General features: G+C 40.6%; 1 protein-coding gene across 1 annotated transcript in view; it reads left to right on the forward strand.

Moving 5' to 3' along the window:
* VTA1 (vesicle trafficking 1) overlaps nucleotides 1–20,693 on the forward strand; it is a 31,357-nt gene extending 10,664 nt beyond the window's left edge. The window contains exons 3-8 of the mRNA XM_083608740.1: nucleotides 442–569; nucleotides 1,232–1,307; nucleotides 10,468–10,573; nucleotides 11,963–12,130; nucleotides 13,653–13,733; nucleotides 19,583–20,693. Of these exons, the coding sequence (XP_083464866.1) occupies nucleotides 442–569; nucleotides 1,232–1,307; nucleotides 10,468–10,573; nucleotides 11,963–12,130; nucleotides 13,653–13,733; nucleotides 19,583–19,728 (705 nt within the window). The 3' untranslated portion in view covers nucleotides 19,729–20,693. The remainder of the gene's footprint in view (nucleotides 1–441; nucleotides 570–1,231; nucleotides 1,308–10,467; nucleotides 10,574–11,962; nucleotides 12,131–13,652; nucleotides 13,734–19,582) is intronic.
* Nucleotides 20,694–25,722: the final 5,029 nt, after the last annotated feature.

A 25,722-nucleotide genomic window follows, 5' to 3' on the forward strand; every position in this document is an offset into this window, starting at 1 on the left:
AGAAAACTAGCATGTCAAGGAATCATCTAGGCTAGAACTCTTCTCTTAACACCTTCCTTTCTTTGTGGAGGGATTTTCCTGTATGGAAGAGCATCCAGATATGCACCTCTCTGAGGTGGCATAGCCAATTTACCAATTTACTGGATGCTAAATCAAGGACTAATAGGAAATCTCTATATTGGCACCCTCCACAGCACAGGGAAGCAGAGAGAACATGCAAACATATGGCTAACTTGTATTGACAGGAAAGGTGTTTAGAGAACAGAGTTAGTCTTATTTTCTCATTGAAGACATACAGTAGCATGATTGAATCCGAGAGTGCTTGCAGCTGTGTTGGTGGCTTCAGGCTATACCTTTGAGAATTAAGAATCTAGAATATGCCCTTGCAGTTTCATTTCTCTGGCCTAGTAAATAACCAAATATGTCTTTAAATTTTCTCAGACAAAGAAGCAGTTGGGTGATAATGAAGCTATTACTCAGGAAATAGTTGGCTGTGCCCATGTGGAGAATTATGCACTGAAAATGTTTCTTTATGCAGATAATGAAGACCGAGCTGGGCAATTTCACAAGTAAGTGGGGGGAAAGAGGCAATGTATACGGTAACACCTAATTGAAATAAATATAAAATTGAAGTAAAGTAGTAAAAAGTGACCCCTGACCATTAGGTCCAGTCGTGGACAACTCTGGGGTTGTGGCGCTCATCTCGCTTTATTGGCCGAGGGAGCCGGCATACAGCTTCCGGGTCATGTGGCCAGCATGACTAAGCCGCTTCTGGCGAACCAGAGCAGCGCACGGAAACGCCGTTTACCTTCCCGCCGGAGCAGTACCTATTTATCTACTTGCACTTTGACGTGCTTTCAAACTGCTAGGTTGGCAGGAGCAGGGACCGAACAACGGGAGCTCACCCCGTCGCAGGGGATTTGGACCGCCGACCTTCTGATCGACAAGTCCTAGGCTCTGTGGTTTAACCCACAGTGGCAAGCAAAGTAACCTTGCAGCTAAATATAAAACAATTGACCAGCGTATGCTCATTTATTTATAAGATGCAGAAGATCTGTTGGTCTGAATGATCAAGGTTGCAGAAAGAGGTTGTAAGCATTGGGGAGTGGGGTGGCCATCTGTTGTCCTCTGTGGTAAAGTAATGCCTTCTTTCACATGCAAATATCTAAAAAAGATTCATTTTTGTTTTGTTTTTAATCTTACTGAGAAACTCAAATTGTTTCCCCCCCAGAAATATGATCAAGTCTTTTTATACCGCAAGTCTTCTAATAGATGTCCTGACTGTGTTTGGAGAACTAACAGATGAGGTAAGTTACACGGTTAAGCAGTATATGTCATTAATTGCGTGAAATAGAGAAACAGATTTTTGTTTCTAGTCCAGCTAAACTTAGTCATGACTAAATCTCATTCAGAGCAATAGGACTTCAGTTAGCTGTGACTAACTTGTTCCATTTGCTTCTGTTGCACATAGTCACAAGGTAGTTTTTTCTGTATTGTTGCTTTTCTGTGTTAGAATATAGTCCAGGATCCATAATTATTTTCCTCAGGTTCAGGAATGCCAGTAGGATTTTTGACTTTGAAAAGCAGATCTTTGGATTACAAAATGCCTTTGGAAGTTTTCTGAGTTACACACAAGTTTGCTATATGACTTTGGGAGCAGCAATTTGAGAAACAGAAGCCATGAAGTCCACTTGGCTGCACAGAACTTGCACAGTTCTTAGGATCCCAGTTTACTATTTTCTTCACAGAATAGCAGCTGCTAATTGCAGTTTTTACAGTAGCATTGAATAGAACTGAAAAGCAGCAGAGTTTAGCATTCAGAGTTAGCGGCATTCAGATGGTTTAAAGTGAGGGAAAGAAGAAAACCAGCATTCTACACACTTCTCATTTGGTATATAAAGATCTTAAGTAGGTGGCTGAGAATCCAGTTATCTTTGAAAAATATAACTATGATCAACTAAACCAAGATCTCAATTCATACTAGCTTTGATTTTAAGGCAAAGACCCTCATTTCTCTAACCAGGTATAATTTTATATTTATTTAGGTGTTGTTTTAGCCCTGAAGGACTCAAGACAACAGGGGCGGGGGCAGGGTATTTAGGAAATGGTCTTGTATTCTGTATTGTTTGTTTATCTATTGCATTTGTGAATTTTCCTTCCATCTTGCAGAGCCCAGGGCAATGTATAAAGAATAGAACAGCAAGATACATCTAATAAATAAACATAAATAACCAAATGGAACTAGAATATATCCATATGATCAGAGCAGTAAAAACACGCATAATACCTAACAGCTTCAGATTGGTTTAACCCATCTGACTTCATTTGTAAAAACTTAGGTAAACAGAAATTACTTCAGCTGATGTCTAGTCAAAGCAAGGAGGACGTGTATCTCAAGGAGGAAGGCCTTCCAAATAAACATTAAAATTGTACGGGCGTTTTGATTGTCCTGTAGTTGATCTTACACTACTTATATGTGAAAATGAATTGTAATGGAGTGGAATGCACTTCTTAATAGTTATTGGATCACTGAGAAATATATCTCATTAGTCCTCTGCAAGGAACAATACAGACGTAAAATACACTTGTGATTCAGGAACTGGGAACAAACAGTGGGATCTTGCGCTGGGACTAGAGGGCCTTATATCTAACCTGGACTAGCATTATTGACAAGAAATGAAATTTGCATAAGAAAAGAAAGGGCCAAAGTGCAGTAGTGTCTTCAACAGTATGGCTCCACTATTGGTTGCCCCAGGGAATAGTTGGGGGAGTATTGGGAAGAGAAACTAAGATACTTCTTTTTACTGCCATCTACTTCTGTTCCCCCATTAAAAACTGCTTGTCTTCAGAAGAATTAGACCCGTAAAGCTTTAAATATTTTAGGAGAAATGTAATGAGTGTTTTTAAAAATAATATGCCATAGCCATTCACTGCCGTTAAGCCTGTAAGCCTCTTACTTATATCAGAAATAGGATCATTTCATAACCATTGGTCACCATTAGGACTAGTCGCTAGAAGATCCCATTTGAGACACTAACTCTTAAAAAGGTGATGAAGATCCAGATATCATATATTGTACAATAAGCCTTGGGTACTTAAGGTAAAAGGCTGTTACTGCCTTGTGCAAAGTGGTAGATTTAGTTGATGAAAGGGCCTAGAGATCCAGGAAAAACATGGCAGCTAAGTAGATTGTATGTTAAGAATGGCAGATGTGTCAGATCATGCTCTAGGCATGTTTTTTTTAAACAAAACAAAATAATTTTTTTTAGCCACACTTTTGCTGGAAGATCTCAGTGATTGTAAAGGAGGGTTTGGAGGCTTGCATGCAACTTGTGCCTATTAAGCGACCCATCCCTGGTTTTAAATAACTGGGGTAAATATAATTTGAGCAACTTCTCAAGGCAGATTTCTTATTTAAACAAAGACTCTTTATTTTGGCTGAACAGGATTAGAGTTAAGTATGCCTAATAAAAGGGGAAAATGGAAACCATCATGAAGACTACTTTAAAATAAAAATGTGTGCCAGCTCCCTAGTTAATTTCTCTTGCTTACACATGTTCACCAGGAGGTTTAGTCCGAGGCATGCTGGAACAGATAAATTCTAAACAAGATGTTCCATTTTCTGGCATGTCCTTCGGAAAATAAATTTGAAGGAATTGTGCAAAATGGTCAAAATTAAGAGGCCCGGATGGAAAAATATGTCAGAAATGTTGAAAGCCTTGTACAGAAGTATAAAATTCATAAAGTTGGAGTAGGCGAATTTCAAAGCTTGTCAAAGGGGTTCTGGAATGACTATAAAATTAGTTAAACCCATGTTAAAGTAATTCACATCCCAGAAGCAGGATACATGAACTTGCTGTAATTTATGAAAAAGGCCTGCAGCTCTGAGATTGAAGAGCCTTTTTTTTAATGAAAATCCTAACATATCTTTACAAAAACCAAGGTAAGAAATCAAAATGGTTAGCATAAGTACATTGTAATAATTTCCCGCTAGAAAATGTTTTGGTGGTAGAATACTGCCTATTGCAGATAATTTATAGTACATGCTTGTAAAATAGCTAAATCGTAACGTTATTTTGCACATTCAGAAAATATGTATCCGTAAACTAGTCTCTTCATTCAGTGCCTCCCTGAGGTTAGAGGGATGATTCCCATTGAGATTCAAAGTCATGACCTTCCCTCCTCAGCAGCTACAAATGTTCCAAGGAGCAAATAACCCAGCATCCGTAAGAACTAGACTGCATTCCTGTTATTGTGACTGTTTCCTGTTAAGACGTATTTTGGAAAGAACCAGCTCATGGAGAGTAGAAATTAGAGAAAACTAATAAGCTTCGGTATTAAGTGCTACAGAACAGTGAGAGCAAAGAGAAAAGAGAGGGAAGGTTCAGAAATGTTTTCCTTATGTCCATTGTTGATTATTGGATAGCTAGCAGTATGTTGCAAGCCCTAAAGTGCTGAACTAAAAAACAACTATATAGCCAGAAGAAATTAGTAGTTGCTGAAGGTATTAATGGGGGGCGGGGATGCAGGAAAGCCCATCTCAGGAGCTCATTCTATCGTGCTTTATCAAAGCAATACCTATTTCAGCTTCCCAAGTGTTGAGTCAGAGTGTGAAACAAGCCAACCAACCTATGGCAGTCATTTAAGAAAAAGTACTTCACAAGTATGCTGTTATTTAAGAGACTTAGACCTAGAGAGGAACCAGTGTAAGGGGTATAGAAAAAGGTGTTTTTTCTCGTGCTGGCAGCCTGCACCCCAAAAAGCCTCTCTTAGGAGTCAAGAAACAGTTCCTGAATGGGGTGGGCTGTGATGCAAAAGGAGGAGACGATAATTGAAAATGGGGCAAAGGCACCTTCCCTAAGTGGGAGCCTCTTTAAATAAAAACATGTGAAGTTACGATTTTCAAACAAGTCCTGTAGGCTGTTTCTCATTTGGACTGAAGATTTGGGAGGCTGAAGAACATATTGTCTTGATAAAGAATGAAGCCCTGAAATTGGTGTCTATGCATTTTTCCCCCCAGTCACACTTTTAGCAACTCACAATTCTAGCTAGTTTCTTTCCCAGCACTTTAGATCTCCCCCCCCCCCCGGCCACCTTCTGCCAGTTCTTCTCTGGCTCCAAGCCAATAAGTGCAACAATATTGCTAAAAGCAACAATTGCACTGACAAGTAAAAACCCGAAGGATGTTCCAGATGTTTATGTGGAAGGCACCAAGGACTTTGTTTGTACATACGTGCTCAACACTTGGTGACTGCAGCATAAATGAAAGAACTATTGTACATCAAGCACCACAATCAGATGTCTTTGATCACCAAGGCTGCGATCATTTTTAGTGAAATCAGTATAGACAGACAAGCAGTAAGTTATCTAGTTGTTGAAGCATCATGGGATATAAATACAAGATGGACCAGTCTATTTCGTCTTTTCATGGCTTGTATTATGCTGTCACTTGCAGATTGCATGTTTTAGAACAAATCTGTAGGCTCAGGAGTCTATAGGTTTCTTCTAAAACATGCAATCTCTTTTGGCAGGCATTAATACCAAAGTTATTTCTTCAGAAAACATACCAGAAACATTGTCTCTTCACATCCAGATCCTAGCACTTAAATTCTAGCAACCCTCTCCTGTACAAGTTATTAAGCACCCTCCATGGACTTTAACACTAAAACTCGTTTTATAATTTTTATATAAGGAAGTATTTTATGCGGTAAATTGCTCTTCTAGCCACAGAAAATGTCTCTATAGAATAGGCCCATGCTACACCCCTTCATGGATCACTGCCTTGCCATGGCGAAGGGGCTTGAATAACTCGGAGAAGCTATGAGCTATGCTGTGCAGGGCCACCCAAGATTGACAGGTCATAGTGGAGAGTTTTGACCAAACGTGATCCACCTGAAGCAGGAACCGGCAAGCCACTCCAGTATCCCTGCCAAGAAAACTTCATGGACAAAGACAAAAGGCATATAAAAGTTATGACGCTGGAAGATGAGCCCCTCAGGTCGGAAGGCGTCCAACATGCTACTGAGGAAGAGCGGAGGACAAGTACAAGCAGATCCAGAGCTGATGAAGCGGCTGGGCCAAAGCCGAAAGGACGCTCAGTTGTGGATATGCCTGGAAGCGAAAGGAAAGTCCAATGCTGTAAAGAAAAATATTGCATAGGAACCTGGAATGTAAGAACCATGAACCTTGGTAAGTTGGATGTGGTCAAAAATGAGATGGCAAGAATAAATATTGACATCCTGGGCATCAGTGAACTAAAATGGACGGGAATGGGCGAATTCAGTTCGGATGACCATCATATCTACTACTGTGGGCAAGAATCCCGTAAAAGAAATGGAGTGGCCCTCATAGTCAACAAAAGAGTGGCAAAAGCTGTATCTCAAAAATGATAGAATGATCTCAATACGAATCCAAGGCAGACCTTTTAACATCACAGTAATCCAAGTTTATGCACCAACCACTGGTGCTGAAGAAACTGAAATTGACCAATTCTATGAAGACTTACAACACCTTATAGAAGTGACACCAAAGAAGGATGTTCTTTTCATTATAGGGGATTGGAATGCTAAAGTAGGGAGTCAAGAGATAAAAGGAACAACTGGCAAGTTTGGCCTTGGAGTTCAAAACGAAGCAGGGCAAAGGCTAATAGAGTTCTGCCAAGAGAACAAGCTGGTCATCACAAACACTCTTTTCCAACAACACAAGAGACGACTCTACACATGGACATCACCAGATGGGCAGCATCGAAATCAGATTGATTATATTCTCTGTAGCCAAAGATGGAGAAGCTCTATACAGTCAGCAAAAACAAGACCTGGAGCGGACTGTGGCTCAGATCATCAGCTTCTTATAGCAAAATTCAAACTTAAACTGAAGAAAGTAGGAAAAACCACTGGGCCGGTAAGATACAATCTAAGTCAAATCCCTTATGAATACACAGTGGAAGTGAGGAACAGGTTTAAGGATTTAGATTTGGTGGACAGAGTGCCTGAAGAATTATGGATGGAGGCTCGCAACATTATACAGGAGGCAGCAACGAAAACCATCCCAATGAAAAGGAAATGCAAGAAAGCAAAGTGGCTGTCCAACAAGGCCTTACAAATAGCGGAGGAGAGAAGGCAAGCAAAATGCGAGGGAGATAGTGAAAGATACAGGAAATTGAATGCAGATTTCCAAAAAATAGCAAGGAGAGACAAGAAGGCCTTCTTAAACGAGCAATGCAAAGAAATAGAGGAAAACAACAGAATGGGAAGAACCAGAGATCTGTTCAAGAAAATTGGAGATATGAAAGGGACATTTCGTACAAAGATTACCATAATAAAGGACAAAAGTGGTAAGGACCTAACAGAAGCAGAAGACATCAAGAAGAGGTGGCAAGAATACACAGAAAGATATGGATGGCTCGTACACCCCAGGTAGTGTGGTTGCTGACCTTGAGCCAGACATCCTGGAGAGTGAAGTCAAATGGGCCTTAGAAAGCACTGCAAATAACAAGGCTAGTGGAAGTGATGGTATTCCAGCTGAACTACTTAAAATTTTAAAAGATGGTGCTGTTAAGGTGCTACACTCAATATGCCAGCAAGTTTGGAAAACTCAGCAGTGGCCAGAGGATTGGAGAAGATCAGTCTACACCCCAATCCCAAAGAAGGGCAGTGCCAAAGAATGCTCCAACTACCGCACAATTGCACTCATCTCACACGCTAGCAAGGTTATGCTTAAAATTCTACAAGGAAGGCTCAAGCAGTATATGGACCGAGAACTCCCAGAAGTGCAAGCTGGATTTAGAAGAGGCAGAGGAACCAGAGACCAAATTGCAAACTTGTGCTGGATTATGGAGAAAGCTAGAGAGTTCCAGAAAGACATCTACTTTTGCTTCATTGACTATGCAAAAGCCTTTGACTGTGTCGACCACAGCAAACTATGGCAAGTTCTTAAAGAAATGGGAGTGCCTGATCACCTCATCTGTCTCCTGAGAAATCTCTATGTGGGACAAGAAGCTACAGTTAGAACTGGATATGGAACAACTGATTGGTTCAAAATTGGGAAAGGAGTACGGCAAGGCTGTATATTGTCTCCCTGCTTATTTAACTTATATGCAGAATTCATCATGCGAAAGGCTGCGCTGGATGAATCCCAAGCCGGAATTAAGATTGCCGGAAGAAATATCAACAACCTCAGATATGCAGATGATACAACCTTGATGGCAGAAAGTGAGGAGGAATTAAAGAACCTTTTAATGAGGGTGAAAGAGGAGAGCGCAAAATATGGTCTGAAGCTCAACATAAAAAAAACGAAGATCATGGCCACTGGGCCCATCACCTCCTGGCAAATAGAAGGGGAAGAAATGGAGGCAGTAAGAGATTTTACTTTCTTGGGCTCCATGATCACTGCAGATGGTGACAGCAGTCATGAAATTAAAAGACGCCTGCTCCTTGGGAGAAAGGCGATGGCAAACCTAGACAGCATCTTAAAAAGCAGAGACATCACCTTGCCAACAAAGGTCCGTATAGTTAAAGCCATGGTTTTCCCAGTAGTGTTGTATGGAAGTGAGAGCTGGACCATAAAGAAGGCTGATCGCCGAAGAATTGATGCTTTTGAATTATGGTGCTGGAGGAGACTCTTGAGAGTCCCGTGGACTGCAAGAAGATCCAACGCATCCATTCTTAAGGAAGTCAGCCCTGGGTGCTCACTGGAAGGACATATCGTGAAGCTGAGGCTCCAGTACTTTGGCCACCTCATGAGAAGAGAAGACTCCTTGGAAAAGACCCTGATGTTGGGAAAGATGGAGGGCACAAGGAGAAGGGGACGACAGAGGACGAGATGGTTGGACAGTGTTCTTGAAACTACAAACATGAGTCTGACCAAACTGCGGGAGACAGTGGCAGACAGGAGTGCCTGGCATGCTCTGGTCCATGGGGTCACGAAGAGTCGGACACGACTAAACGATTAAACAACAACAGATTAGAAACATCAAGAAGCAATCAACAAAGACCAAAGTTATAAAGTTTCTGGTTTTATAAAATGTGCTTTGACATTTGTTTTGAAATGTAGGAAAAATACACTATCCAGGAAACACTAGGTATAGAGAAATCCCATTGGCAGCCATTTCTAAGTTATACTGGATTGAGCCTTTGACTGTGAGTCTAAATAGGAAACATTGAGATAATGGGATCCAACTGCTCAATACAGAATCTGCAGTGCAGGAGGCATCTACAGCATCCCTGACAGTTAGTCTGTCCAGTGTTCAACACTCAATCAGTTTTTAATGTCTTACAAGAAGGAAGGGGAGAAATGATTTTCTGAAGCTCCTTGCTGTATTGTATTTCTGTATTTTTGCATTCGGGTGTTTGCTGTTTTGTGATGTTATGTTCATATTACATAGAATTGGTTATCTCATGGATGGCAGAGGTGTCCAGGCAAGTAATGCTGGTTCCCTTGCAGCTCAGAGACAGGGAACACCTCCCCTCCTATTTAGGCTCAGTATGTTTCCTGTATCAGTTTGGAGCACCTCCTGCTAGTTACCTCTTTATCCTAAGAGAATATTTTCCTGATTATTTGCTCTCTCTGTCCTCCCCTGTTATATTCTCTTTCATTGTTTAACAGTTGTCAAACAAACAAACAAACCATTTTTGCCCTCCCCGTCTTTTCTCTCCCCACTCCTGGCGGACAAAAATGGCTTTTTTAATGCCTACAGCCCTCACAGTGAGCAACACCTTGCCAGCTTCACAATCCAAAGCACCACCTATTAAACTAAAGGCCTAGCAAGGGTGTGGGCCATACTCAGTAGCCACAGTCAGTTCCCAGTCACTGGAATCTTCTGCCTCTGCCGTGGCCGCCATTTTTATCTGCAAACGACCCTGAGGAGGAAACTTCCCAAGGCACCTGTGGAGGGGCTTTCTTGGTAAACAGCAGTGGCCCTGTTGCTGACAACATGGCTGTGGTCCCTTGCTCCAGTCTGCCCCCACCCCTCCATTGTAGCCCAGCTCTATGAGAATATCTGCTTCCTGTGCAAGGGCCTTGCTTCAGGCACAGTAGCCACAGTCTCCATCTGAAAACAGGAACTATTATTCTCAAATGAGGAACCTGTAGAAGGTTTTCTGTTGAATGTGGGCGTTTCCTGTCTCCGAGCTCCAAGCACTACCCGCTTGGAGACTCCTGGTAATCTTTGAACAAGTACCATTTATGGTAAGAACAACTGTTCCTTTTTATGTTTCCTTTAACACTTTTGCCGGAAAGTTGGAATATAAAATGCCTTAAATTAATTAAAGAAATAAAAATCCATTTCTGTGGAAAGCATGAATAAGGTGGTCTATCAGAAGGATTTGTACCGGTGGGTTCTAACAAAGTAGTATAACTCTAAATATTTAGTTTAAAACTTTCTTTTCCTTGTATTATTGTGCAGCCCCAAGCTTCCCCATACTAAGAAATCAAATAATTTAATAATAAATGTCTTGCTTTATTTTGTAGAATGTTCAGCACAGAAAATATGCCAGGTGGAAGGCAGCATATATTCATAACTGTCTGAAGAATGGAGAAACACCACAATCTGGACCTACTGGAATGGAAGGGGAATGTGAGTAACTATTTTGTGATATTGAATATTGCTTATAGTTTTGATTTATCTTTAAAATCAAATGTAAAATCATTTACATTTAAATGATGCAGGAAGATGTATAAGCAGTAATTCTGCATAATTATTCAATGTAATGTCAGTCAGTCCCACTTTCCAGTGTTTAGGTCAGTAGATGCAAAGGTGCTAATATGACTGAGAAGTATTAATCTTCCACTTCGTTTTCTTTTATTGCATATGCTGGGCAATGCAGAAGAGGACGGTTGCCATCCTTTCCTCTCTTGTTAATGATTGCATCTGTTTAGACTCTAGTTGGCCCTAGCTACATTATCTTGGCTGGTTTCATTGATTTTCTTGGCTTGAGAGAAAACTGCTGAGTGTTTTGCACATTTAATTTTAATAGCATTAAAAATATTCTGTTAGAATTATTAGACGGTTGTCTTTGCTGTCTTGGAAAACATTTTTGACCATAGACCTGTGTCTGAATGTTTACTCCTTTTTAAAAAAAATAGCATTGATATTTAAAATACTCTAGATTACCTGTTTTCTTTTTTTGCTGTTGTGTTTAATGTTCTATTTTTACTTTATCTGTAGGATAACAACTGGTAAAATCATACTTAAAGGCTATTGATATACAGTAGTTCCATTTTACGTGTCACATAACCCAGAAGGTTTAGGGTCTCTTTAGTGCCAAAGTTCGTATGGAAATGTATTTGTACTCCAAAATACCCAAAGAACGTCTCATAATTCTTGCTTTGTGCATTTGGGAAAGAAAAGCAGCATTGTTTAAGTGTACTGGAGGACTTCCCCCATTCCTTTCTGCTTGCTCACTTTTTTCTCTCTTCTGCAAGTGGAAAAAGTCAGTCTTGAAACAGAATGAAACTAACTTTCTGTATCTTGACAAAATTCCATGTTTTCTAAAAGTGTTATTCTCCCTGTAATTCTTGAAAACCATATTGTAAATATTTGCACTGTGACATGGCATTCTATATCTGGTTTTGTTCTGGGGCTTACTGAAGCACTTCACTATGCCCTAGCATAGCATCTTATTCCCTGGGGATATATGTTCAATTAAAATAATCATAGTGATATTAGTCTTTCATAGTGCAGTGTTAGAGAGAGTTTTTGGTGCAGATGATGAATGTTGATCCTCTGTACCTCAAGTCATCTGTTAGTCTAAACCTTGCCTTCACACTCTTCTACATGTAATGGAGCATATAATCTTCCAGGGCGGTTCTTTTGTCTATCTTCCCAGTGATCTTGTAAAGTAGGTTAGGCTAGAATACATTTATTTGCAGGCAGTGGTATGAAATACGTATAAATTTGCAAGTAATTTCACTGCTGTTTAATGGGGTGGGGAAAATCAACATGCCTCTGTTCTTTACCTACAAGATGATGAAAATGAAGAGGTTGGATCCCCTGCTCCGTTGAACCCAGGATCTCACTCACCTTCTGCGTTTGAATCAAGTGATGTGCCCACAAGCAACTACACGGGCATACAAATCCCACCCGGTGCGCATGCTCCAGCTAACACTCCCGCTGAAGTGCCTCATAGCACAGGTAATGTTCTTTACATATGTTCAGACCCATTAGTCTCATTTGTTAGATTTCGTCAAATGTGTAATACAGTCGTACCTTGGAAGTCGAACAGCTTAGTTCCCGAACATTTTGGCTCCTGAACGTCACAAACCAGGAAGTGACTGTTCCAGTTTGCGAACATTGCCTTGGAAGCCGAACATCCAATGGGGCTTCCGCAGCTTCCAATTGGCTGCAGGACCATCCTGCAGCCAATCAAAAGCCATGCTTTGGTTTTTGAACATTTTGGAAGTTGAATGGACTTCCGGAATGGATTCCTTTCGACTTCCAAGGTACGGCTGTAATTTAAAGCTTAAGTGAAGTTGACCAGTATAAAATTAAAAGAGCAATGATATTATATAAAATAATATATGACACCATATTAGTTATAGATGTTTTCACAATATTTTTTTCCCAGTTCAACTTTATGTTACTGGGCTATAATAATTTTCTCGCTTGCCTATTAATCCTCTGCCATAAAATAAAATTAGGTTATCAATTAAGCAAAGGTAACCACACGAACAATCAGAGGCAAAAAGTTTGTATGTATTTGGTGTGTGGTATACTGACACTTAAATTGCATGGTTTGGATCCAAAGACCTCTACAACTATTTCTGCACACATTGTATTTTTTGAACAGCAGCTGCTCATGCTGCACAGAAAGCTGCAACTCAGTAGACTTTTAAGAAATGGATTGTGATAGGACAAGAGGTTTTCCTGTTCATAGAGGAAAAACTCACAAATCCTACTGGCCACACCCAAGACCTTAGCCATGCTTAAAGAAAGTAACTCTTTGCATCTTGGCCTACAGGTCCTATTTTTTCTTTTTCTTTTATACATATGAAAGGAAAGGTTTGGCAACAGAGATGTGGATTTTCTTGGGGGAAATGTAATCGGAAGGTTTGCAGTAGCCAAAAGCAAGGTTAAATTAAACACTGGTACGTCTGAAAAAATAAAATAACATCATCTTGACTTTGTATGTTTAAACAAATTTAGGGATGGAAAATTTGAAATGCCCATATATAAACACTAACACACACTTACTTAGGAGTAAGCACAGCTGAGAAGTGGGATTTCTTCTGAGTAAATATGCTTGGGCTCACACTATTAGCATTGTGAGTAGGTAAGAAGGTTGTTGTGGCTTTTTAAAACATTCACTTAGGTTTTAACAAAGAGGATCTCTTAATTTCTTTCCAATTTTCTTTCAACACAGTAAAGTGGTCTCAGACCAGGTATTTCTGACCCTTATGGAGCCAAAGGAAGGCTGCTCAGATGGTCGCTTGTACTTAGTTCTATAAACTTGTTCACCACAGAATGTCATGTGCACCTACCATGTGTTATTTTTATGAATCCTAGAAGGCTGGTATTAAGATATCTACATGGGGCTATTATTCCAAAATGGTCTGGAACATAATATCCTCACAGAGAATCTGTGAAGTCAAATAGGAAGACGAATGATTTGCAAATGTTGATATAAATATACAAATCCCTTTTTTGTTACTCACAGGTGTAACAAGCAGTACAATTCAACCCACACCTCAGAATATTCCCATAGTAGATCCTTCGCTTTATAATGTCCAACCTACAGGTAAGCCCCACCCCCCGTGATCTGCATAATTCAAAAAGGATTGGGTGCAGCCTGCATTAAAACAGAGTTTCATACCTAAAGCTAGAAGCACATCTATTTACTTGAAAGCAAGTCTTGCTGAGTCCAGTGAAATCTACTCACAAGTAAGAGTATTTAAGATTATGACCATCATTATAATCTTGAATCGGGAATTCAAGTTACATTTGCAGAGTAGCAAAAGTCTTGCCCACATAACTGAAAATACTCTTTGGACTAGACATTCCAGCTTGTGCCTGAGAGGTAATGTGTTGTGAAAGTGGCCTTGCAGGAATAATAATATGTGAAAGCAATTTTTTTTAGAAATATAACCACCCCCACCACTGTAGACCTTGGATATTCGGTAATTTTACAGCTAACTGAGGAGTATGTTTTCAAATACTTTCTCAGAACAAGCCTCTGTGTCCTGTAAACTATAAAAATGAGGAGAGGATGAAGGGCGCCAGCTCTGAAAAATTGGCTGAGGCTAAAATTCTTCCTTTAACCACTGTTAAGTATAGGTTAAAGCCTGCCCTATTGTACAGGCATAAGAATCGGCCTATCAACTTTGCATTGTCTGCCTGCTAGATCATATTAAATGTTTAATTTGCCAAGTTATTAACCAGAATCAGACTGTTGATACTGTGTTGTCATTATTTTTGTTTGACTAGGAAACTAGGGCTGGTGAAATTCTGTGCCGCAGAGTTTCTCTACTAACCTTTCTCCAAGAACAGCCATTCTGTGGGTGTGGCGTAAAGCTGCCCAGCAATAATGTGCTGATAAAATAATGCATTGGCAGACAGATGTGATTTGGGGGCCTAGGGTTGTCTAGCTATACAAGAACTGCTGCATTCATTTTTATAATTGGCATGCAACCCCTTGCACTTTAATTCCATATACATATACTGTTACGTGCTGAGTTCTACAATCTGAAACCCACTCCATAATCTCCCATTCACCAATAGGAAGTAGTTTTTATTTCTCCTTGTGCAAAGCACCTTCAGCAATATACCCTTGTGTGTTCTTATTCAATGTGATAATGCAGTAATTCTTGCTATTGTACCATCAATGCTCACAGTGCCTTTACACAGCACAAAAGGCATGTCCCTGCCCATAAAGTTTACAGGCTATAATTTGATACAGAGGAACAGAAAGGGAGGAAAGTAAAGACAGGGGAAAGCAGGAAAAGAATGCTTTATTTCAGTTACATGTACTTAGGCTTGGTTACAGTAGAGTATTTAGGGGGTTGTGCTAACGGCATCGCTGAACAGATGGGATTTGAAAGAACACTCAAAAGTGTCCTGGGATGGAGTTCCAAGCAGAAGAGGCAGCAAAGGAAGGGCGGGGTCATTTGAGGGTGATGGAGCTGGAGTGAAGGTCACAGGCATGGATGTATATGGACTATACAAACATGTGTACCTGGAAAATCAGGAACTGGATTTGCAAAAGGGCATTGGATAGCAGGTATTGATCTGGATTTGTGCATCTAGCACTTGAGACGATGCACGGAATTCTCTTAATGGATCAGATGACGTGGGTTGTAGCTTCAAAAGCTTATGTCCCAGCAATTTTTTAAAAAATAATTAAGGTACCACATGACTCTGTTTGCAGCCACAGATAAACGTAACTACTGTTTTGGAATAAAAGTATGCTTTTCAAGCAAATTCTGTAATCTCAGAGGAGCAAGTGTGAAGCCAGTTTTTAAACAGATACAAGTTTTGTCAGACACCAGTTTTCATTTTAAAAAGCTTTCCTTCCTTGTTAGCCTAATTTCTTTATCCCTGATCTAAATGCATTTTCAGTTTCCATATCAGGTCCTTAACTGCCTAGCTGAAAGATTCATATTTGGTGGAAGTTAACTCTGCACTGTCACATTTCATGTAATGAATATAACTACTATACCAATATTATCCTTGGATTTGAAGAGAGTCTGGCTTCTTTCAGGCTGCATAAAGCACAGCTTCACCCATGTGTCAATATTTTTGGTATTTCAGAATTTAGTCCTTTCAAATGATGCAGATTTAAAAGCAGCTAGCATGTAAGCTAACTTTCTAAATGTTTGGGGTTTTTTTAATAACTCCAGTTTTCTCTCCCTTTCATTTACAAATATTATAAACCCTTTCCTGAAATGTTGCTATAATGGTATCTGAAGTGGGCCTCAATAATAATAAATAAGGCCTGTTGCCAACAGAACATGTAATAGAGTAGGTACTGTAAAAATAAGATTAGATTGGTTAATTTAGGCTTTGTTCCAGAAAATCAGTTGAATACTGGACTGATGCCTTGGCTGTTTTCTAAAAGAATGATTTTCAAGTTGCTTTTGGCATCATAATATGAAAAAACAAAATGTCCTCAAGATGGTCTTTGGGGTAATTTGTTCTTGCTGTGTTTTTCAAAAGGAGGAGAGGTCACTATTGACTAAATGTTAAATGTGAACTTGAACAGTCATCAGTTTGTGCACGTCACGGTTGGAACTGTGTTAGTATTTTAAATTAGGAAAGTAATATAAGTCCTGTGTATTCAGCATTGAACTTGGTCTATTTGACAGTGATTGAGTATTTTACACAATAATTAGTGTAACATTTAATGCTCTGGTAGAATGGCTAGTTTATAGTCCATGCATTTGCCCTATGGCCTTAATGTGTGGATTCTGAATTTGGCTAACCCACCCTAGAATGACCTGGGGAAATCCTGTTCCACCCTGGATCCTGTCCCAAATTAGTTCAAGGGTGGGGCTAATGTTTGTTTAGGGTTTTCAAAAACCCTAATTCAACATGCATGTGTCAGTTTAATGGGGTGCTCTTTCTCAAAGCAACACGTTTGACCAGGCAGGGTTGATGCCTCCGCTGAACAGCTGTTCTAAAATTGAATCCTAGACAACACTTCAAACAAGCTTTTCTCAACCTTGGGTCCCCAGATGTTCTTGAACTACAACTCCCATCATCCCTGACCACCGACCATGCTGGCTAGCAATGATGAGAGTTGTAGTCCAACAACATCTAGGGACCCAAGGTTGAGAAAGGCTGCTCTGAACAAACTTCACGAGCAAGTCTGCAATCCCAAACACACTTAACTACTGAGTACCAGAGCAACCCAACCCACCCACCCACCCAGTCAAGGGAGTGATGAGTGAGTTTGAATTAAACAGAGGTATATCTCCTCCCAGCCCTGCTGGCATCTACCAGCCACCATCTACAGGGTGACACCAGTGTCACTTCATTGGCACACATCTTTCCCTTCTGCCAGCAGAACGCTGGGGCAGAAAAAAAGTGCCACCTGTGGGATCCCTGCTGGCAGCAACCAGCAACAAGCCCCGAAACAGAGTACACCAAGCATAGGGAGCCAGCCAGGGATCCATTGGATCCTGAGCGTTTCCTGCTGTCATCAGCATTGGGCCTAATCACTGCACCAACTCCAGGCTGGCATGCCTACTCTTCCCCACCTCAGCCATTGTTCCACCACTCTGTTCGGTCCCACCAGGCAGTATTCAGGATTAGGAATGCCCCCTAAACCTCAGGTGGACTCATTGGACTTGTATCTGAGTAAACATGCCTAAGATTGTGATGTTTAGCACAATTCAGCAATTATTGAAATAAGAAACACCAGTTTTTAAAGGCGGCTGGCCTAAGTAGACAACAGGCCAATTCTTCGAGCACCATATGCATCGTGGATTTTTGAAATATTTACCAATATTTGTTTGTGGTCAAACAAAAGATGGTGAATTGACATATATTTAACCGGTCAGTTTGTTGGCATGATTAGTTTGGTGGTGGGCATAGCTTTAAATTGTAAACTGTATGTATAAAATATTCTACCACATTTGAAGCAGATTCCTGGGTGAAGTGTGTACATACAAAATACTATTTATTTTTTATAAAACATTTTGACCTGCCTTTGAGCGCAACACAGATCCTCCAAGGCAAATAGCAATCATAAATTAAACACAATACAATAAAAACACATGTGTACATAATACTGGAGACTTGCAGCTAGAACATACTGCTTCTGGTTCTTTATGTTCTGTCATTACCTATTAAGATTGACTGGGATTGCTGCCTTAAATTTTCAAAATATGTGCCAGTTTTGAACTAAGGGCATACAGAGAGGTGCTGAGTCATCCTCTCAGGGGGCGTTCTTCAATATGAGTAGAATATTCTTTCCCTTGGAGACTTACCAAAGCTCAAATATGAGGATCTTCCAAAAGCTGTGTGAGATACTCTTTCAGCTGGTGGCTACGACTAGGGCAATATAACTGCTGAAATTCAGGATTTGTAAAGGTGTTTTAACATGCTATTACTCATCTTAAGCCTTTGGAATGGGGCAAGCTACAAATCAAATAAAACTCTAGTGGGTTAGTGTAAGGAATAAATCTTAAACTTCCAGGAGCAACAGCTGAAGGGGCTGCTGGAAGCTGTTTTCCAGTGGAGAGGGGGAGGTCCATTGATGGTGGCCTCCCCGGTTTAGCGGGAAGTGTTGTCTCTGTCTGTGGTGGTGCTGCATAGACAGAGGGCCCAAAATGGAGCATTTCTCCTGGGCTGCATCTTGGGAGGCCTTGGTCCACCAGTCCAAAGCTTCCTTGTTCCCCAAAAGTACTGTAGTCCTGGGACACACATAGTTATTTTCCCTCCCATTAACATTGAAGGGAGGAATTTTAAAAGGCTGAATGGGGAAAACAAACGACAGAAAATCCACACACGTCTTTTGGCATGAGTTGGCCGAGCTTCAGAAGTGGCAATTTCTCTACCTTCAAATCTACCACCACCTTAAGATTGTTCTGTAAATCAGTATGCAGAATATACTTCACCATACCCTCTTGGTCTCCCTGACCGCAGAACATCATAAAAGATAAACAGATTTTTCCCTCCGCCTACTCAAACTCCTTTGGTTTGTTTGCCTTTGTTCCTGTTAATGCAGCCTCAGACATGGCAGCATTTGTTGGCATTCTGTTGGCAGATTTGTGAACATTTTGTGTTGTTGTAGTAGCTCAGCTAATAGGGGATTTGTGATCCAAAGTCAGGAATCTGCTGTTTCTTACTTTAGCTTATTTATGTAGGCTTGTTTCTTTGCCACTCACCACTTAATATTGCCATCTTTATTCAGGCAAGCATCAGCCCAAGGCCACTTACTTAACAATGACGCAAACAAAATGAAGCAGATTTTTTTAAAAATGGCTAAATACCACTCTGACAAAACAGGCCAGAGGATTTATTCCACCCTTCCTCTTACCTTCTGCTTTGTATCGTACTTTGTTGAGACATTAACAGTAACAAACTTTCACAAGTTTGCTCTAAGTCTGGAGAACTTGTATCATTTTATTACATGTGAGCACCTCCTGACATTTTCTTTTAATACAAATAGGCAGAAGTATATCATTCTATATTAAATTGCTGCTGCATTAAGTACATATTTGACACTGTTTAACCAGAGGACAGAAATGTGATGGTGTGCATATCTTGCATCAAGGAATGGGTGTATCTTGTAACAGGGGATGTTCCTGTACCTAGACAAATTACACCAAGGCGGCATGAATGGCCTTAGTTGTGTTCCAGGCTGGAGCGGGAGGGAAGGAAATGTAAGGTTAACGCATGAGACATTGTCCTTGTTTTTGTGCACATTGTAACATGATTACCCTTAACTGAGTGGTGTTTTTAAAAGCTTTCCTTAGTGGCTTCAGATAAAGGGCAAATCTCTCTCAAAGTATTGGCTTACTCATAAAGGGTATCAGACAACTTTAGCATTCACCATTGATATTTCCAAAGCATTTCAAGTGGTTAAGTAAATATGTGCATAATGTAGTGGCCTTGATTCTTAATCCTCTCTCTTGATTTTCACAGGGGAAATTCGTTTGAGTCCCGAAGACTTTGCCAAGGCCCAGAAATATTGCAAATATGCTGGCAGTGCTTTGCAATATGAAGATGTGAGCACTGCTGTGCAAAATCTACAGAAAGCCCTCAAGTTACTGACTACAGGCAGAGAATGATGCCTTTGTCCGCCGGATTCATGACTTGCGCTTCGAAAACTTGAACAGTCCATTACTCCTACCTTCAGCCTGTCGGGGAAACACGGTTGCACAAAAGCTTTTGATTTCTGTGACAAGAAAACAAAATCTGTGTCTCTGTTATCAGATCTTTCTGTAGTCTAGTCTGGAACTACAGCCTGTCTTCATTTATTGGCAGAGAAACAAGAACCATCTGGGGACAGTGGTTTGAGCACGAGATGCCAAATTCTAGGCATTTCTTGTCCAATGTTGCAGAATGCCCCAACATTTGAGCTACTAAAAAAAAAAACATTTAATTTTTATTTATTTTAAAATGAAAAGGGGGAGTTAGTGCGTTTGGAATTTGTCTGAAGTATAAAATAAAATAATTTGGAAATGCAGAAGGGTTTTAAAGTTCAGGTGATGATTTTGGAGCATTATACCATAAGATTGTGATATGCCAAAAAGAGGCAGAAGGAGGCTTTTTTGAGGACTAGAAAGGTGTAGGGAGCTTTAAAGATACTTGAGGCAAAAGCATCTTAATGCTGTGTGATTCCAGCACTCATCAAAGCTCTATGCTATACTTTGTTTCTGGTTTCTTTCCCCTTTGTACAGTTTATTTCATGTATGAAGATAAAAGGAATCAAAGGAAAGATGTGTCTGAAGTCCAAAAGCCGGCTGCATCCTGAACTTTGAGACTATTTGTGTTCTGAATCTTAGAAAGAGGCCATTGCTATAACGAAGTATCTGGATTTGCTGTTATTTGGGTTTGGGGGTATTTTTATTTGCATCTGTAGCCAGATGGGGAAATTGCTACATAAATTTAAGTTTTCAACTAATAGTAGATTGTAGACTCCATTAAAGCATCTTGCACCCTTTACATGTGGTGTTGAATTACTCATATAATGTTAACAGGTCTATGCTTGTTTAATAAGGAATAAAAGCCTTTTAGTATCAAATGCACTAAATTGCTAGTCTTAGTTTTAGTTCTGCGTATTTTCTACATAATGGGATAGGGGGTGCATCGGATTCAGCTGAGGCCCGATTCAGATCAGGTGTACTCGGAGGGCCTTGGATGAATCAGGTACACATAGCCACAGATCAGCGTGAATAGGATTGGATGGCCCAAAGCTTTCTTTAGTTGCCAGGTGGGACATTGGGCAGGCAAGTTGGGAAATCACACAAAAGGCGACCTACTTGATCAGTGGCTGCATCTTCCCAAGAGACAGTAGGCCTGTCACCACTGCTCTCCTCCATGCCTGATGCACCACCCCATAGGATTCACTCAGTGGCTGTTGAATGGAGGCATCAACCCTTGATCATTTTGGTTGATCCAGGTTCAGAGTACCAGGTTCAGACTTAGAAGCTTAATAACTTTTTGAAAGGAATAATCAGCTCAAGGCTAGAACTGCAATCTTGCCTGCAATCTTGCCTGGAAGCAAGGTATTGAGTTAAATCTATCAGTGTATATTATACTAGACATTCCCAATATATTCAGACATTTATATTCCACAAGGTGTTTAGGCTCCATTAAACTAGAACCAATCCATAATATGTTTGAACTCAGCAATCATTTGCACATGCAGGAAGAACATCTGTGTGCTGGGAGGGAGCAGGCTTGTCCATTCTTTTATCCATCACTTGCCCATGCAAGTGGAGGATAAGGCTATCAATGGCTATTAACCCTGATGGTTATGTTCTGCCACCACTGTTGGAGGCAGTATGCTTCTGAATACCAGTTGCTGGAAACCCAGGTATGAGGGTCCTCTTGTGATATACTAGTGGTTCAGTGCTCAGATGTCGTTCCGATAATCCAGTGTTTTGTCGCTAAATATCTAAAAAATTTAAAATACATTGATTTTCCTCATTTTGATTTTTAATTTTCCTTATTCTACTTGTTAATTCAGCGGAATTCTGTTACAATAGAATTGTCGGCTCAATGACCAAGATATTTAGTGATAAAACGTAGGATTACCCGAACTACATCCGAGCACTGAACCACTGGTATATCACAAATGGACTCTTTATTACTGTGTTTGCAATTGTTCAAGATCTATTTTGGAAAGAGAAGAAATGAGACCTGAACCACTGACATACAACAAGTAAACTCTTTATTTACTGTGTTTGCTATTGTTTAAGATAAAACTGATTTGGGAAAGAAGCTACTTCTGCCATTTTTATTTTGTTTATTTACAGACAGTTGCCTTGTGTCTATTGCAGTAGACATTGTAGTACCATCCTGTTTATTGTTTTACTGCTTACAGGAGAAGCAGTGCAAAGCACCATTCAAAACAGTCTCCCTGCCCCTTTAAAGGAGGGGGAAAGCTGCTTCAAATGGGCCCTTTGATTCTTTAATACAGTTCCTGCACTCCCAATGGAATCATGTGGAATTCTTTAAAGAGCAGCCTCCCCACTCTTTAAGAGAGGAGAAGGGTTTCAAACACTTTGAATCTTTATGAATCCCCGTGCTTTTCAACAGAAGCATGGCAACTGCATTAAAGCACTTGGCCGCAGAGATCAAGAGCTTAAAAGAGGCAGAAAGAGGCTTGCAAAAGCCTTTGTGAGTCTTCCCGCTTCAAGTGGAACACAAAGGGTTTTTAACAAGTTTGCAGCCCTGCCCACCTTGGACATTTGGCCCACGAGGCAGATCCTGAAAAGGGTCTGGCCCATGGAGCCAAAAAGATCCACCTGCCCCCTGCTTCAGAGAGTCAGGGAATCCTCAAGAGCAGCTTGGACGGAGGATGGCTGTTGAAAAGAAAATGGGAGTTGTAGTCCAATAATACCTGGAGGGCACCATATTGTATACCCTTACATCATGCAGTAAATTGAATTCAACCTCAGAGAGCACTTCTCTTCACCGGCGCTGGGGTATTATTACCCTAGTCATCAGGCTCAGTGGCCAGGAATTATGGGAGTTATATCCCCTGGACACTGAAAAAAACACCATTTTGGCTGTTCCTGGCCTAATGCATAATTAAGGAATTACGTTTCCCATCAAGGAATGACCTTGATTTTGTTATATATATACATTGTTGCAATGATAAAGACCTGTGTTTTAATTGTTGCTGCACACACGCACGTACACACGTATGCACAGATAATCCGTTTCTTGGGTTCAGCTTTCCTGAACTGTAAGCATCTTTCAAAGAACTCACTTGGGAATCCTCTGTTCTCTTCGTGTGTGGAGGTTCAGATTAGCAAAGCCAGGAGAAACGTCTGTAGTATTTTTCATCCAAATAAAACCTGGAACACTTGCAGATTCCAAAAATAGAGAAGACTAATTCCTCCAACTTTCTCTGGCGTTAGTTGAACATGGAAAACTCTCTAAAATGAAATGTTTTTGCCAGTGATATACAACTGCTTCTCGAGCACTTAAGTGCAGTAGCCAGTTGAAAGCTCTGTGGGAGTGCTGGAGGTTAGGGCTTGGCTCCTATCTCTTTTGCTCCGTTCACAGAAGCTTCCAGTCACAGAAGCAGAGCTGTGCTTACTGAAAAGCTGCTTCTGCCCATGGAATCTTCCAGGGATTGTCATTTAAGACCTTGAACTCTGACCTTTTAAGTAGAACAAGCTTCTTTATTTAGCACCTTTTCCTTGAAAGTTCCACACTCCCCCCTGGCACTCACTTGGTTTAACCCAGAGTGGTACCCCCTACAGATTCATCTAGCTGTCCTCCAGTGGTGTTACCTTTGTACTCATGAATAGAAGAAACTCATGGAAGTGGGAAGGCTGAAGTTAGGGGATTAAGTCAACAGGCAGAAGCCAGTGGATGTGCCTGGATGATGCTATCAGATGGTAGCCACCTGCCTCCTTGTCTGGCCCCATTAATGTCTTGAACATGGAATGGGCACCAGGTGGTTGCGTCATTTGATTTCCTACCAAGTGCACAGGTGCTGCTTATTGCTGTGGGACTTGTCTAAACGGGTGCCGTTGGTTGGATGGCACAAAATGCACACCTGTTTCAGGATGGAACAGAATATCTTGTGAACCAATTTCACTTGCCCATTATCTGCGAGCTATTCTGTTTGCACACAACAAACAGGAGAAAGAATTTGGAGCGGTTTATTTTCACATCAAATGTCAAAACATTTTGGTTTTACTTCCTGATACTTAAACCCATAGCCTTGGCTTTCTTCATTCCAAAGAGCCATAGCAAAGCGGAGCTGTGAATTAAAGTATGTATAAAGAGTATAAAGAAAATCTCAATAGCAAGGAGGTTGAAGACATTTGCTCCAAAATTTGCAGAGGTTTGAGGATTCCTGTTAGTGCTCTCTCTCACTCTCTCTGGTGCATGAAAACCCAGCACCAAATCTTGCAGTGCATTCTGCCTAGCTAGCTTGCTGTTCTGCTCCATTAAAATTAACAGGATGCAGTCTCCGATAATGTTAATAGTCTTGCACCTGTGGACATTAATTCCCAAGCTGTACCAAATTACATCTCTCTTGTGTGTCCCATGTAGACAGTGCTGCAAATTTGATGGGTTACCATGTGCTGAGATTCCTGCATTGTAGGGGGTTGGACTAGATGGCCCTTGGGGTCCCTTCCCTTTACAGTTCTATGACTTTAAGATGCCCAAGCTCCAGGACTTTCCCTTAGTCCACTAATTCTCCCCCCACCCTGATCAAGGGGCCTGCACATGGATGTATTTACTCGTAATTAGAGTGCAACATTTAAAAAGTGCATGTCAAAGCAATTTGCTGCAGCTTCTTACATACAGGTGCTCAATCCTGAGGAATGATCTTGGAATCTGCAAGAGAGTGCATGACAGGAAGCAGAAAGAAAAGGTTTTATTCTCACAATGTGGAGTGCTCTGGACAGATAAAAGCGGCTGCCTCAGGCAACTGATTTTTAAGGTGTCACAAAAAAGGGCAACAGGTTGCTAGCGATTTAATATATCATTAGTGTGCTTCAGGGAGGGAGGGAGGCAACTGCACAATTTATATTTTATTTATTAAATGCTTTATAAACCATATTTCAAGGCACAATTCCCCTCCTATGGTGGTGTACAAAATTCCTTAAAACATAGTATGCAATGATCATATGCACTGTAAATTTTCTGCCTTAGGTGATCTCATAGAGTGCTGTGTTTGTGTTGCTCTGCCTCAGGCAGCAAAATGCCTTGAGCCAGCCTGAAGAGTTTCCCAGTAGAAAACTTTCCCTTTGTACAATCACACCGTGCTAAAATATCAAACATGAAGCGGCTCTCCCTTAGGCAAGCCAGTTTGGATTTGGGTGATGGAGAGGTTCCTTCCTTATACTCCTTGCATTGCATACAACCAATCTGAAATGATTCAGCAGAAGATTATGAAAAATGTGCAAGTGGCTTTGCTGCCCTGGGTGTTATGTCATTCTTCATGCTTGCCAGGACTTAGAATCCCAGATTCATTGGCCAGAAAAGGGAAGACTGGAATAAGTTAAACGATTAGATTTTATGTTTATTGCTGTGGATCTCAGCAAAGACAAAAAGCTGAAGTTTTACCTTTTAAAAATCCATCTCGTCTACTAATAGCAAATTCACTCCTGAGTGTGGATCACCACAGTCCATGCAAAAGAAGGAAGACCTTCATGGCTCAAATGGATCTTTAATCAGGAAGCTGGAGAAATGAAGAGTGAAAACAATGCAACAAACTGAAATACTGGACTTCAGCAATGGCAATTTCTTGCTTATAGTCACATTTTGAAGGTATCCTCTTAGTTAACCATGTGTACCAATAACAGGGCCCCCTAAGACCCGAGGAGCCTTAACTATATGCATACTTTGCAAGCCTATAACTCTTGTCTCTCCTAAAAACTTTCAAAGCAAAGATGGTTGTTAAAAGGGGTGCCTAGCACTGCAATCAAAGTTCTCTCGCTGCCTAGCACTCATTTATTTCATCAAGAAACCAGGATCCTCTTCCTTCCTGCTCACTGGTTGCTTTTTTCTCCTTTGGTTTTTTTAATGAGATGCTCCACTTATTTTATACCATGTGGACTCTATAATAAGATGAAGATGTCCTGTAA

Source organism: Podarcis filfolensis, assembly GCF_964270895.1.
Source record: "Podarcis filfolensis genome assembly, chromosome: 3".
Lineage (NCBI taxonomy): Eukaryota > Metazoa > Chordata > Lepidosauria > Squamata > Lacertidae > Podarcis > Podarcis filfolensis.